Genomic DNA, 14,843 nt, shown 5'->3' with positions numbered 1-14,843 from the left:
CGCTCTCCGCCGCCGACAGCCGCCTCCGGTAAGCCCGGCCCCGTGCACGGCCCGCCGGCCCCCCGCCGGCCCGCCGGCCCCCCGCGCCCTCGCCCTGCCCGCGGCCGGCGCCCGGCGCGGGGAGCGGACCTCAGCCCGGAGCCCCGGGGCCGCGGGGCCGGGCCGCGCTGCGCTCAGGCCGCGCTCCCAGGCGCCGCCGACAGACTCGGGGGCCCGGCCCGGGGCCGAGCGGGCGGTGGCTGCGCGGGACGGAGGGAGGGACGGAGGGACGGAGGGTGGGTGAGCGGGTGGGCGCGGCGGGCCTCGCCGGCCGGGTGGGGCCGGGCACCGGGCACCGGGCACTGGGCACCGGGGCCGGGCTGCGCGTGCTCGTGCTCGTGCGCGCGCCGGGCTGGACGCCGGGGCCGGGCGCGGCGGAGCGGCGGCCGCCGGAAGGGGTGGGGCTGCCGCGCGGAGGCGCCTGCGCACTCGGCCGCGGCGCGGGCTCCCGTGGGTGTGGTCTCCGCGCGCCCGGCGGCCGGCGCGGTTTGAACGGGGCGGGGCGGGGCCGAGCGCCTGGCTTCCTGCCGCGCCGCGGGCCGCCTCAGCGTTTGCCTTTTATGGTAATAACGCGGCCGGCCCGGCTTCCTTTGTCCCCAATCCGGGCGCGCGCCGGCGCCCCCTGGCGGCTCGAAGGCGCGGCGCGCCGGAAGTGGGCAGGGCGGGGGCAGCCGCGCCCGACCCCGGCTCACGGCCCGCTCTCCCCGCAGCTCGCCATGGATGACGATATTGCTGCGCTCGTGGTCGACAACGGCTCCGGCATGTGCAAGGCCGGCTTCGCTGGGGACGATGCCCCCAGGGCCGTCTTCCCCTCCATCGTGGGGCGCCCCAGGCACCAGGTAGGGCGCCAGCCTCGGGTCTGATTTGGTGGGTGGGGCGGAGGATGGGGCCAGCTCCTCCACGGGAGTCCTTCAGCCTTCTGGGTGCGAGTCGGGGGCATCTTGCCCACGCTGAGGGCACCTTGCCGCTCCCTTCTGCAGGGCGTGATGGTGGGCATGGGCCAGAAGGACTCCTACGTGGGCGATGAGGCCCAGAGCAAGAGAGGCATCCTGACCCTGAAGTACCCCATCGAGCACGGCATCGTCACCAACTGGGACGACATGGAGAAGATCTGGCACCACACCTTCTACAACGAGCTGCGTGTGGCCCCCGAGGAGCACCCCGTCCTGCTCACCGAGGCCCCCCTGAACCCCAAGGCCAACCGTGAGAAGATGACCCAGGTTGGTAGCCCTTGGCTTCCTGGACAGCTCCCCATCCTTTCCTGTCCCCTCTGCCACGCCCTTTCTCACTGGTTCTCTCTCTGCCATTCTCCTAGGACTTTCTTCTCTGACCTGAGTCTCCTTTGGAATTCTGCAGGTTCTATTTGCTTTTCTCCAGATGGAGTCTTTCTCGTGTTGGCTTTCTGACTAGGTTTTTAAAGTGTAAAGTGCTGTGGGTGTAGGTACTAACACTGGCTCGAGTAACAAAGCCAATGAGGCCTTGGGAGTGTGTATTCAGTAGGTGCACAGTAGGTCTGAAGTGACTCCCCATCCTGGGGTCCCCAGCACACTTAACCTGTGTTCCTTGCACTCTCTGCATGTTCCTGGCCTGGCCTGCTGTGCCCTCTGGCTTCCCGAGTGTGACTGGCCCCCTTCTCCCTACAGATCATGTTCGAGACCTTCAACACCCCCGCCATGTACGTGGCCATCCAGGCCGTGCTGTCCCTGTACGCCTCTGGCCGTACCACTGGCATCGTGATGGACTCCGGGGACGGGGTCACCCACACGGTGCCCATCTACGAGGGCTACGCCCTCCCCCACGCCATCCTGCGTCTGGACCTGGCGGGCCGGGACCTGACCGACTACCTCATGAAGATCCTCACCGAGCGCGGCTACAGCTTCACCACCACGGCCGAGCGGGAGATCGTGCGCGACATCAAGGAGAAGCTGTGCTACGTCGCCCTGGACTTCGAGCAGGAGATGGCCACCGCCGCCTCCAGCTCCTCCCTGGAGAAGAGCTACGAGCTGCCGGACGGGCAGGTCATCACCATCGGCAACGAGCGGTTCCGCTGCCCCGAGGCCCTCTTCCAGCCCTCCTTCCTGGGTGAGTGAAGCCCCGCCCCTGCCCCACACAGGCCGCCCTTGTGGCCACGCTGGGAGCTAAGTCTGCCTTCCTTCCCTTCAGGCATGGAGTCCTGCGGCATCCACGAAACTACCTTTAACTCCATCATGAAGTGTGACGTCGACATCCGTAAGGACCTGTACGCCAACACGGTGCTGTCCGGTGGAACCACCATGTACCCCGGCATCGCCGACAGGATGCAGAAGGAGATCACGGCTCTGGCTCCCAGCACGATGAAGATCAAGGTGGGTGCCCGCCCAGGCGCTGGCCTGGTCCAGTGGAGTCCGTCTGGCCGTGGTGGGAGGGGCCTCTGGTGCCATCGGGGTCCTCACACTAACAGTCCCCTTGTCTCCCCAGATCATCGCGCCCCCTGAGCGCAAGTACTCCGTGTGGATCGGCGGCTCCATCCTGGCCTCGCTGTCCACCTTCCAGCAGATGTGGATCAGCAAGCAGGAGTACGACGAGTCCGGCCCCTCCATCGTCCACCGCAAATGCTTCTAGGCGGACTGTTACTTAGCTGGTTACACCCTTTCTTGACAAAACCTAACTTGCGCAGAAAACAGATGAGATTGGCATGGCTTTGTTTTTGTTTTGTTTTGTTTTTTTGATCTTTTTTTTTTTTTGGCGCTTGACTCAGGATTTAAAAACTGGAACGGTGAAGGTGACAGCAGTCTGTTGGAGCGAGCATCCCCAAAGTTCTACAATGTGGCCGAGGACTTTGATGTACATTGTTCTTTTTTTAAGTCATTCCAGATATGGATGCATTGTTACAGGAAGTCCCTGCCTGCCCCACAGCCGCCCACTTCTCCCCAAGAAGGGCCAGTCCTTGCCCGAGTCCACACTTGAAGGGTGATAGCATTGCTTTTGTGTAAATTATGTAATCCAAATTTTTTAATCTTCGCCTTAATACTTGTTCTTTTTGTTTTATTTTGAACGGCCAGCCATCGTGGCCTCCCTTTTTGTCCCGAACTTGAGATGTATGAAGGCTTTGTCCCCCTGGGAGTGGGTTGAGGTGTGGAGGCAGCCAAGCGGGGCTTACCTGTACACTGACTTGAGACCAGTTCAATAAAGTGCACACCTTAAAGGAACTTCGGCTTTCTGGCGTGGATGTTGGGGTGCGGGCAGGGGAAGAGTGGGAGCCAGACCATCTATACTTGGAGGGGAGGGGGAGGGGGAGAGGGAGGTGCTGGAACCAGGCAGGGAGCGGTCTAGGGGAGGGGGCTGGGAGGAGTTAGGATCCTGGCCTCTAGGCCTTTGAAAGGAACCCCTGGCTCGGCCCTCCCTGCTTTCCAGCTGGTTTCTGAAGTGCAGATGGCTTCCAGGGGGGCTCCCTTCCAGGGACTAGCCTCGGGGTTGGGTGGGTACCTAGCTTCCGTGGGTCTGAGGCTGAGAACGGGGTACAGACCAGCCTCACCTGGAGTGACCAGTTCAGCTGAAGAGAGGATTTGTCTGGGGGTCTGCAGGGTGTCAGGTTGGTGGAGATGGCTCTGGGGGTGTCAGGGTTTTACCTTGTAGGACGATGCCTTCCTCTCATGGTCAAGTGCAGTCCTGGCCTAGTCCTGGGACCCTGCAGGGCAGGAGCAGCCGGGTCCTGGGGGGCATGGTGCAGGAGGAGAACAAGCCTGGCCTATTACCCCCCCTCCCCCCCAGCAGCTGCTGCTGGCACCGCAGGGAGAGGGTGCGGCCCCTGAGGGGCTTTCCCCATTTCTCCTGAGGGAGTGGCACAGCTGGGGTGCCTGTCAATCCAGATTTGAGGCTGGAGGGGGTCCTCCCCTCCTCGGAGGGGCCTGTGGCTCTCGGGTCCTCGTCCTGAGACCGTTCCGAGACTTCGTGATGGCTTCCAGAACGGACGGGAGCCTGGGATCCTCGGGCTCACTGGGTTTTCCTGGTCCAGGCCCCGCGGCAGGACCCCTGGGCTGGAGCCGCTGGCCGGGACCTGGCAGCAGAGTGCCCAGGGCGCTCCTGTGACTCCCCAACCCCAGTCTCAGAGGCCCCGGAAGCAGGGTCTGTGACAGGAAGTCCTCTCCTGGGCCAGTTCTGGCTCTTTTGGGCCAATCAGTTGATAGTACATCCTGAGCTCAGGGAAAGTAAGTTTTCTTTTTAAAATGTATTTATTTTAGAGAGAGGGAGTGAGAGACCTCGATTTGAGCAGGTGGGAGTTTGGGCATGCTTGTCGCAGATGCGTAGGGACCAGACACAGCCCTCACCCTCGGGGAAGGGGGAGGAGGGTTGGGCCGGAGCCTGGAAAAGTTCCATCGCAGTCCACGGACCGTCAAGATCGCGTGGAGGGGTAGTTGCAGCAGGCGCTCCATCCATCTTTTCCTCTGAAAAAGTGCCAGTGCAGCCGAGACACACGTTTGACCTTGAGAGTCCTTCAGGCCTGGCGGGCTGGCCCTCTGCAGCGTCCCCCGGCCCCAGCCGGGCTCAGGAGGATGCCACCCTGCCTCCCGCCTCCCGCGGGCGCACATTCCACAGGTGGGAAAGCCGAGGCTGAGCGAGGGCCGCAGGCTGGCCCCCGGCGACACCCCGGGTCCGGGAGAAAGCGGGAGTGGACCCCGACACCTGGGTAGGTGTCCGGCCGCTGCCTGCTGGCTTCCCCGCCTCCCGGGACAGGACGGGCCCAGACACCTGTTTCCTGGGACGCGGTTTCCTCCTGACTCCCCCTAAGCCTCCCGGCCCGGCCGGGACGGCACTGCTCCCTCTCCGGGCGGCTGGCTCCCCCGGGGGGCGGCTCTGGCTCCCGAGGGCGCCTCAGGGAGCGGGGTCCAGGCGGAGGCGGGGCGCGGCCGGCGGGGAAACGGCTCGGAGGGTCAGACAGCTCCAAGCGCAGGGTCCGAACCCATGCTCTGGCCTGGCATCACCGGAGCACACGGGTGGGTCCCCCGAATCCCCTGCCAGGGGCCGGGGCTGGGGCCGCCGCCCCGCGCTCTCAGGAGCTTCCGCACGGAGCTCGGGGCAGGGCGCCGCAGGCCGCGGGGAATGGGCCTGCCCCCGGACGTCACCCTCGGCGCCACGGCCACGCGTGGGCTTTTAATTAACTGCAGCCGAGCGCGGAGGCCACCGGCGCGGAGGGGCCCCGCGGGGGTTACCCAGACCCGCTCGCGCCCTCGCGGGGCCTCGTCCCGGGGCCGCACCCAACATGGCGGCTGCGCGGGGCGAGCGGCGGGCGAGCGGAAGTGCGTGTCCTGCGCGCCGGAAGTGAGCGAGCCCCCGCCCCCGCCGGGCTGTGGAGCGGCGGACGCGCCGGCTCTGGGCGTCCCGGGTCGCCAAGGCGGGAGGCGCGGGGCCGGCGGCGGCGGCGGCGGCGGCGGCGGCGGGCGCGGCTCGGGCCTCGACATGGCCAGCTCCGGAGAGGTACGCGGCGCCTCCCGCCCCCTCCTGCCGGCGCCTCGCCCCGGGGCCTCCCCTGTCCCGACGGCGGTGCCCCTGCATCCTCTCCATCCGCCCCGTCCCGCTCCGTCCTCTCCGGCCCGGCCCCGGCCCCGCCGGTCCTTCCACCCCGGCCCCGGCGCCGGTCGGGCTTGGTCCTCCCGGTCCCGCCCCCGACCTCGGCCTCGCCCCTTCTCTCCCGCCCCGACCCCGGCCTCGCCCCTCCCGCCTGCCAGGCCGTCGCCCTGACCCCCGGGGCTCCAGGTCTCTCCTCGTGCGGGTTCCCACGCCTCTCCCAGCCCGGCTGCCCACCCAGGGTCTTCCCGCCTCTCCGCCCCGTTTCCAGGCCTCTAAGAGGGCCTCCCTCCACACCTCTTCGCACCCCGTCCTCTGTCTCGGAATGCAGTTTAGATCCAGCCCGCTTTTCTCTGAGCCTCATGGTGTGTGACGGGTGTGTGTGTGTGTGTGTGTGTGTGTGTCGTAAAGGAAAAGCCATTTCACCGGGGGCACTTAGAAGTTACCCCCAGTTCCTTCCCCCATGCTCCAGCTCCGCAAACCTGAGTCCAGGGAGAACCCCACCGACGCCCTGTGAAGTGTTGCAAGCTGTTTCCTCTGCAGCCGGCGTGGGGGGCCTGGACCCTGACGGTGCCTTCCCTTTTGTTGCTCCCCAGCTGCCTTTATGTGTACCCTGTCTTCTTCCGGGGCTGGCGCATGCTGCCTCTTAGGGGCTCGCCTGGGCTGGTGAACTGGAGTGATGGGGCTTGAGTGTGTCGCCGTGTGGGACATGGCTGGGAGGAGCGCACAGCTCCTCTGACTGGCCGTGAATTTGGCTCAGAAGGGCCCCGGGGCTCCCAGGTTGAGGGGGAGGCTGTGGGGCCCACCTGCAGGCGGTGGTAGCTTGAAGGGCAGGACCATGGCTGCTTCCTGAGAAGAGTCCCAGGGACCGGCTGTGTTCACAGGCTCTGGTGAACTGTGTGCTTGAGGTGGGGTTGGGCGGGGGAGGGGCCTAGTGTCTGGCTCCTGGGTCTTATGGGGGTCCTGGCGCAGAACCCCCCCCTTCCTTGAGGCACATTTTTGGGGATCTGGCCAGGGAGGCCTCTTACTGCGTTGTGGGCGTGTCTTGAGTTTCTTTCCACCCTGGATGTGGAGACCAAGCTCCCTCTCAGATGGTCTAATTTTTTTACTTATTTATGGAGATATAGTTCACATACTATAGAATCCACAGTTGGAAATTTCATTCTTACTGATTTTAGAGAGAGGAAGCGAGAGACATCAATTGGCTGCATCCTTACGCCCCCATGGGGGGTTGAGCCTGCAGTGCCAGCCTGTGCCCTGAGTGGGTATTGAACAGGCGACCTCTTGGTTCATGGGTTGACACTCAACCATGAGCCACACCAGCTGGGCAGAATGCACACTTTTAAAATGCACAATTCGGTGATTTTATTTTACTTTTTAATCCTCACCCGAGGACATTTTTCCATTGGTTTTTAGAGAGAGTGGAAGAGTGAGGGAAAGACAGAAATACCTATGCGAGAGGAACACTTTGATTGGTTGCCTCCTGCACACACCCGGACCAGGGCCTGGACTGGGGAGCAGCCTGCATCCGAGGTACGTGCCCTTGACCAGAAAAGAAGCCAGGACCTTTTGGTCCGCAGACTAACGCTCTATCCTCTGAGCCAAACTGGGTAAGGCTACAATTTAGTGGTTTTAAAAAATACATTCAGGAGGCTGTGCAGCCACCCCCACTCTCTGATCCAGAGCGGGCTGTTCTGGTTGTGAAAGTCACTGCTGGTTTACAGTTCGGATGTGCAGGGTCCCCCCTCCCCCCCAGTTTCCGAGGATGGAGTTCTGCTTCAAATGATTCTGAAGCTGGTGGTTCGCTGACTCACCTGGTTCAGTGTCTTTCTCTTGGGCGTTAAAAACCGATCCATTCACTCCTGGCCTAGAGAGGAGATAAGAGCCAGCAGGCCGGTGGAGTTCCTCTGGTGAGACGGATCTGGGGGAGGAGGGTATTGGTGAAGCCAGGAGGGGGCAGCATTTGAGCTGAAGTCCTGAGTCCCAGGGGAATGAATGACCTGCTGTCCGTGGGGCAGTACTCCAGGCCGCCCCGCATCAGGCCAGCCTGTGGGGACAGTCATCCTGGGCGGGGGTGAGGGGCGGGGGGTGCTGAGACTGGATGGAGGGAGCCAATGGAGGGAGCTGGACTTAGTTCCTATCCTTTTTTTCCTTGTGATTTCTAGGTGGTTTTAAAAGAAGGTTAGAATTAGTAGTGTGCCTGGAGATGCTATGGTTTGGTGTTGGTGCCGTGTTGGCATTCTTACTTTGTAAACCTGCAGGTTGGGGATCAGGAGGGGCAACCCTCTCGGTGCCCGAGGTCTATTTGCCAGCTTCCCGCTAAGGCCCGTCCTGTTCCCGCCTCTCCCGGAGGTGGAGCCCTCCATCCAGCGAGGGGCTGGGGATGGTGCTCACAGGTGATCAGCTCCCTGGGGACCGGAGCCCCGGGCCGGAGTGCAGCGCCCGGGCTGGCTGTGGGCGTGGGCCTGCTGCTGCCCGCTGCCGGTGCCCGTGGGGGAGGAAGCTGGAGCGAGGTAGTCAGGTGGACAGAGCACGCGACCCTGCCTGCGCCTCTTCTGAAGCAAAGGGCGTGGGGGGCCGAGCTGTTGAGCGGGATGTGCTCCTTGAGCCCCTTCCTGGCCCGCGGAGCCTAGGCCGGGCTGCAGGCAGGTTCTTCCTCCGCAGACTTCACAGTTGCCATGGCAGCAGCAGGGCTTTCCAAGCCTCAGCGCTTCCATCCACAAAAACATGTGCAGAAAGGCAGGCCGGAGGGGGCCCTGCAGGGAGAACGCTGGGAAAGGCAGCGGGGAGGATTCTGGGTTCTCTCCCCGGAGGGGGGAGGGGCGCCCCCGCAGGCGGTTTTGAGGCGGGAGGGTCTGCTTGGGGGAGGAGTTGGGGAGCACGGATTTCTCCCCCGTGGGCTCCTGTTGGGGCACCTGACCTCCTGGGGCCTGAGCTGGGGATTCCGGGAGCACTGACCTAGGAGGAGCCCCGTCCTCTGGGTGTGCGCATCAAAGGCAGGGCAGGGGGACGGAAGGCAGGCCGGCCCTTGGCGAGGAGAGCTGTGCACACCAGAGGTGCGAGGACGTGTGTGCGCAGTTGGTGGTCACACCACGCGTTCAGCCGGATGCCGCGATGCAGGGAAACGGCCCCTGTGACTCGTCACCCGTCTGAGCGCGGAGCGACATTGCCGTCTGGTCAGCGCCGGGTCTTGTTTGTGAGAACTTGGTCTCATTCTCCATGGCGGGCCTCCTTTTATCGGCCTGAGAGACCGCTGCAGAGTCACCGGCCGCACGGTTTACCCTCACGGCTGCCTGTGAGGTGCAGACCCCTCTGCTTCCCCAGCTGCTTCTTTCTTTTTTAACATTTTTATGGATTTCAGAGAGAAAGGGAGAGGGAGGGAGAGAGAAACATCAAGGATGAGAATCATTGATTGGCTGCCTCCTGCCCGCTCCCTACTGGGGTTCGAGCCCGCAGCCCAGGCATGTGTGTTACCAGGAATCGAACTGTGACCTCCTGGTTCACAGGTTGATGCTCAACCCCTGAGCATGCAGGCTGAGCTCTCTGCAGTTAAGGTTTCTGGTAAAGGCACCTTCTTTCCCACGGACGGAGTGAGGCTCCTGGCTTCTCCCTGGCTGGGAGGCTGGCTGAGGGTTAAAGGGCATGCCATGAGAATTTGGTGCTTCTTATCTGCAGGACCTCCCCAGTGATGGCGACTCGCCCCCTGCGGCCGCTGCGGTGGCGGGCAGTGCCCACCTGCTGGGCTTCTCCGACGAGATCCTCCTGCACATCCTGAGCCACGTCCCCAGCACAGACTTGGTGGTGAACGTGCGGCACACGTGCCGGAAGCTGGCGGAGCTGTGCCTGGACAAGAGCCTCACCCACACGGTGCTGCTGCAGAGGGACTATGAGGTGAGGCCGGTGCAGGTGCTGGCTCTGGGCAGGGCATGGGGAGCAGCCAAACGCCCACCTGCGAGAGGGCACACGCAGCTCATGTCAGGAGTACGGCTCACAGTTCTCAGGGGCAGCCTCCACGATGCTCCTGTGACCAGAGCTGGGGCCAGAAGGGGCAGGAGCGTGCGCCTGGGGGCGGGCAGGGGGCGGGGATATTGCTGGGGGAGGCCTTGCTGAGAGGAGGCCTCACGTGGCAGTTGAATCCCAGGAAGGGCATTGCCGGCCCCAGGATCGGGGGCATTCTCCTGTGAGGTCACATGGGCTCTGAGCGGTGCAGGTAGCGCCACGGACACCCCCAGCGGGGGACCCGCAGTCTGGCTGCGCCGCATGCTCGTCAGCACTTGGTGTTGTCTGTTTTCAGTTCTAGCCAGTCGGGGGCGGGACAGAATCTCGTGCTTCCCACTTGCGCTTCCTCGATGAGGCTGTTGGTCTGGTCTTCCTCGGCGGTGTGGCCCTTTGTCTGTCTTTCCAGAAGTGATGTTCCAGGCTTTGCTTATTTATTGTGTCTCTTGCTCTCTGTGAGTACAAGAGTCTGTGTATGTTCTGGGTACAAATCCTTTGTCCAATTCACCTATTACGAGTATTTTCTCTCATCGTTTGTGGCTTGCCATTTCATTTTCTTTTTTCTTTTTTTTATTATTATTTTTAAAATACATTTTATTGATTTTGTACAGATAGGAAGGGAGAGAGATAGAGAGTTAGAAACATCGATCAGCTGCCTCTTGCACACCCCCTACTGGGGATATGCCCGCAACCAAGGTACACGCCCTTGACCGGAATCAAACCCAGGACCTTTCAGTCCCCAAGCCGACGCTCTATTCATTGAGCCAAACTGGTTTTGGCCCATTTCATTTTCTTAACAGTGACATCTGGAGGGGGTACATTTTTAATTTTGGTGAAATCCAATTGATTGAAATTTTGAATTCATGCTTGTTGTATTCTGTTGAAGAAATCTTTGTATGACCTGAGGTCATGAGATTTCCTCCTTGTCATCATCTCTTTTTGTGTGTCATCTTTTAAAAAATATAAATTTTTATTGATTTCAGAGAGGAAGGGAGAGGGAGAGAGAAACATCAGTGATGAGAGAGCATCATTGGTCCGTTGCCTCCTGCACTCCCCACAGTGGGGATCCACCGGGCCTGTGCCCTGACCCGGAATCGAACCGTGACCTCCTGGCTCATAGATCAATGCTCAGCCACTGAGCCATGCCAGCGGGCCATTGTCTATCTTCTTGGGGAAATGTCTGTTCGTATCCTCCGCCCTTTGTTAATTGGATTGCTTGTTTTGTTTGCTGCTGTTGGATGAGCTCCTCACAGATGTGATTTGCAGATGCTCCTCCCTTCTCCTAGGCTGTCTCATTTGCTGCCGGTTCCCCTTGCTGAGCAGAGGCTTTTTGGTTGGATGTAGTCCCACTTGTTCGTTTTTTGCTTTTTTTGCGTTTGGTGTCAGATTCAAAAAATCATCGCCAAGACTGACGTCAAGGCCCTTCCTGCCTGTGTTTTCTTCTAGGACGTGTATGGTTTCAGGTTTTACATCGAGCCATTAATCCGTTCTGAGTTAGTTTTTGCGGTCAGTGTACGATGGCCCTGGCTCGTCCTCATGCAAGTGGTGCCCGGTTCCCAGCTCGGGCCAGCCTGACGGGCGGTCTGGTCTGTGGGAGCTCGTCCTTCTCTGCGGAGGGAGGGCTGGGGCTCACTTTCTGCCTGCGGTTAGCCTCGCCCCAGCACGGCCTCACAGCCTTGGTGGAAATCAGTTGGTACCCGTTTTTTTTATTTTTATTTTTATTTTTTTATTTTTTTATTACCATTTTAAAAAATATGTTTTATTGATTTTACACAGAGAGGAATTGAGAGGGACAGAGAGTTAGAAACGTCGATGAGAGAGAAACACCGACCAGCTGCCTCTTGCACACCTCCTACTGGGGATGTGCCCGCAACCAAGGCACATGCCCTTGCCCGGAATCAAACCTGGGACCTTTCAGTCCGCAGGTCGACTCTCCATCCACTGAGCCACACCGGTTTTGGCTTGACACCCAATCTTAGAGCTAAAACACACTGAGGCCTTGGCCTTCCCTCAGATCGCAGGGGCCTGGGGAAGGGTCCTCGTGCTGTCACTGGGAGGAGCGGCGCTGAAAGCTGGGAGGAGCCGCTCCAGAGCGGTGGTGTCCTCCCCTGTGAGTGCCATGCGTGGATGCTGACCTCAGAGAAGGGGTCAGAAGCCTGAGGGTGACGTACGCGGTGCCTTAGCTGTGCTGTCCCAAGGCCTCGCTTGTAGCAGACCTGTGTCCATCTGCTGCTGACTGGCCGCCGGGCCCGTCTGGACATGTTGTGGCTCCCCAGCAGGCGGGCCACACGATGGGAAGGAAAGCACCGGCCAGGGTCAGCCTCCAGGTTCCACTGCGCGGCAAAGCGCCACGTGACAGAGCTGACCGCCACCCTGCTCCAGCACAGCGGTGTCAGCCACGCAGTTAGCCACGCAGTGTCAGCCACGCAGTTAGCCACGCAGTGTCAGCCACGCAGTTAGCCACGCAGTGTCAGACACGCTGTTAGCCACGCAGTGTCAGCCACGCAGTGTTGGCCACGCAGTTAGCCACGCAGAGTTAGCCACGCAGTGTTAGCCACGCAGTGTTAGCCAGGCAGTGTTAGCCATGTGGGTGCTGGGCGCCTCTCCCAGCCTCTCGCCGCCCCATGCAGGAACTCAGGGCCATTAGCAATAACCCCCTTCCCCAGCCTCTGGTGACCCTGTTCTACTTTCTGTTTGCCATTTGGCTCTTCAGATATGTCACGTCGGTAGAACCTAAATACGGGTCTTTTGTGGCTGGCGTCTTCCTCTGAGCATACTGTCCCCAAGGTCCGTCCGTGTGGAGAACGCCATTTCTCTCCGTGGCTGAACAGTATCCGTTGTACAGATGGACCCCGTTTTGTTTATCCTTCATCCGGGGATGGGCCGTGGGTTGCCTCCCCTTTTGGCCATCGTGGGTCACACTGCTGTGAGCGTGGGGGGAAGAACCTGCCTAGGCCCCAGGTCCAGGCCCGTAGAGGTGTGCCCGGAGCGGGCTGAGTGGCCTGGGGCGGCCAGGGGGACTCCGCGCAGCTGTTTGCGGAGCCACCAAAGGTTTCCCAGGGGAAGGGCTGACCATGGACGTTCCCGCCAGCGGGGCCTTGACTTGGCTGAAGGTGAGTATGGGGGGGAGGGCTGCCAGCGCTCCCGGTGTCCCTTCAGCCGGCAGGGCCTCTGCGGGGCCTCCCGGGCCCGATGTTCTGGGGCCAGGCTGCCCTGAGGTGGAGGAGACACCTGGTGCCTCACCCTCCCGCCCCCGCCCCTCCTGCAGGCCGGCGAGGACCAGGTGAAGCAGCTCGTGCGGGAGATCGGCCGGGAGATCCAGCAGCTCAACATGGCCGGCTGCTACTGGCTGTCGGGCGCCACCATCGAGCACGTGGCCCGCTGCCGCAGCCTGGTGAAGGCGGACCTGTCGGGCTGCCACCTCACCTCCTTGCGCCTCTCCAAGGTGCTGTCGGCCCTGCAGCGCCTGCGCTCGCTGGCCATCGACGTGAGCCCCGGCTTCGACGCCGGCCAGCTGAGCCGCGAGTGCAAGGCCACGCTGAGCCGCGTGCGGGAGCTCCGGCAGACGCTGTTCACGCCCTCGTATGGCGTGGTGCCCTGCTGCACCAGCCTCGAGAAGCTGCTGCTCTACTTCGAGATCCTGGACCGCACACGCGAGGGCGCCATCCTGTCGGGCCAGCTCATGGTGGGCCAGAGCAACGTGCCCCACTACCAGAACCTGCGCGTCTTCTACGCCCGCCTGGCGCCCGGCTACATCAACCAGGAGGTGGTGCGGCTGTACCTGGCCGTGCTCAGCGACCGCACCCCCGAGAACCTGCACGCTTTCCTCATCTCCGTGCCCGGCAGCTTCGCCGAGAGCGGGGCCACCCAGAACCTGCTGGACTCCATGGCCCGCAACGTGGTGCTGGACGCCCTGCAGCTGCCCAAGTCCTGGCTCAGCGGCTCGGCCCTGCTCCAGCACATGCGCTTCCACAACCCCTTCTACCTGAGCTTCAGCCGCTGCACCGTGTCGGGCAGCCTGCTGATGCAGCACATCCTCAACGGGGGCAAGGACCTTCGCAGCCTGGCCAGCCTGAACCTCAGCGGCTGCGCCCACTGCCTGGCCCCAGACTCGCTGCTGCGCAGGGCGGAGGACGACATCGACAGCGGCATCCTGGAGATGCTGGTGGCCGCCTGCCGCAACCTGCGGCACCTCAACCTGTCGGCCGCCCACCACCACAGCGCCGAGGGCCCGGGCCGGCACCTGTGCCAGCTGCTGGCCCGGCTGGGCCACCTGCGCTCCCTGTCCCTGCCCGTCTGCTCCGTGGCCGACTCGGCGCCGCGGGCCGACCGCAAGCCCGCCCAGCCCGCCATGCACGCCGTGCCCTGCGGCTTCGGCAAGAAGGTGCGCATCGGCGTGCAGGCGTGTCCCAGCCCCTTCCCGGGGCAGGCCGGCCCGCAGCCCTCCTCCGTGTTCTGGTCTCTGCTGAAGAGCCTGCCCTTCCTGCAGCGCCTCGAGCTGATCGGGTCCAACTTCTCCTCCGCCATGCCCCGCAACGAGCCCGCCATCCGCAACTCCCTGCCGCCCTGCAGCCGGGCGCAGAGTGTGGGGGACGCGGAGGTGGCCGCCATCGGCCAGCTGGCCTTCCTGAGGCACCTGACGCTGGCCCAGCTGCCCAGCATTCTCACGGGCTCCGGGCTGGTCAGCATCGGCCTGCAGTGCCAGCAGCTCCAGTCCCTCTCGCTGGCCAACCTGGGCATGATGGGGAAGGTGGTATACATGTCCGCCCTGTCCGACATGCTGAAGCACTGCAAGCGGCTGAAGGACCTCAGGTGAGGGCGCGAACTCCGAGCCGCGGCTGCCCTCCGGAGGCCCGGAGCGGGCAGAGGGCCTTGCATTGGCAAGCGATCGCGCCCCTACTGTGCCTGCCCAGATGAGCCGGCGCATGCCTGCGGCCGAGAGCCGAGTCTTGGTGGGGTTTGGGCAGGTCCTGCGTGCGGGGATGGGACTCGGGGCGGTGCAGAGGCGCGGGGAGGCTGTGCGTGGGGCCAGCAGGCGTGAGGAGGCGGTGGTGCCTGCGGCTGTCAGTGCAGCTGTGTGCGCTCTTCAGCCAGCACCGGGAGGCGGTGCCCACTGCTCCCGCCCGGACTGCAGGCGAGGCTGGGAGGCGGGCGGCTCGGAGGGGGCTGCCCGCTGCTGAGAGGAGACGTGGTCCCTCTGGGGCAGAATGGCAGGGCCGATCCGGGGAGGGAGGAGGCAGAGCCATAGTCTCAGAGAACTTACT

The 14,843-nt window shown here is 62.8% G+C and overlaps 2 protein-coding genes across 5 annotated transcripts in view; both read left to right on the top strand.

Annotated features, from left to right (window-relative positions):
* The first annotated feature begins 755 nt into the window (after positions 1–755).
* ACTB (actin beta) lies at positions 756–3,227 on the top strand. Its single transcript, XM_036423461.2, has 5 exons — positions 756–878; positions 1,020–1,259; positions 1,683–2,121; positions 2,203–2,384; positions 2,497–3,227. Exons 1-5 carry the CDS (start codon positions 756–758, stop codon positions 2,638–2,640), a joined length of 1,128 nt encoding a protein of 375 aa, XP_036279354.1. The 3' UTR covers positions 2,641–3,227.
* A 2,104-nt stretch (positions 3,228–5,331) lies between these two features.
* The window catches only part of FBXL18 (F-box and leucine rich repeat protein 18), a 46,635-nt gene continuing 37,123 nt past the window's right edge, over positions 5,332–14,843 (top strand). For all 4 annotated transcript variants that reach the window (XR_006740645.1, XM_045576444.1, XM_036423455.2 and 1 more), the window contains exons 1-3: positions 5,332–5,493; positions 9,259–9,474; positions 12,848–14,391. Coding sequence is in view for 3 of the 4 variants with exons in the window: in XM_045576444.1 (XP_045432400.1) it covers positions 5,476–5,493; positions 9,259–9,474; positions 12,848–14,391 (1,778 nt within the window). In the remaining variant the exon portion in view is untranslated. The remainder of the gene's footprint in view (positions 5,494–9,258; positions 9,475–12,847; positions 14,392–14,843) is intronic.

Source organism: Pipistrellus kuhlii, unplaced genomic scaffold (assembly GCF_014108245.1).
Source record: "Pipistrellus kuhlii isolate mPipKuh1 unplaced genomic scaffold, mPipKuh1.p scaffold_m20_p_8, whole genome shotgun sequence".
Lineage (NCBI taxonomy): Eukaryota > Metazoa > Chordata > Mammalia > Chiroptera > Vespertilionidae > Pipistrellus > Pipistrellus kuhlii.
The sequence above is the reverse complement of the archived record's forward strand: the minus strand, read 5'-3'. Positions and strand labels throughout refer to the sequence as shown.

What these genes read in the sequence shown, in the direction of transcription:
- ACTB (XM_036423461.2), top strand. Translation starts at nt 756, where the DNA reads ATGGATGACGATATTGCTGCGCTCGTGGTCGACAACGGCTCCGGCATG. An exon ending in ACCGTGAGAAGATGACCCAG is followed by an intron (nt 1,260 to 1,682) that starts GTTGGTAGCCCT and finishes TTCTCCCTACAG; the next exon opens with ATCATGTTCGAGACCTTCAA. An exon ending in CTTCCAGCCCTCCTTCCTGG is followed by an intron (nt 2,122 to 2,202) that starts GTGAGTGAAGCC and finishes CCTTCCCTTCAG; the next exon opens with GCATGGAGTCCTGCGGCATC.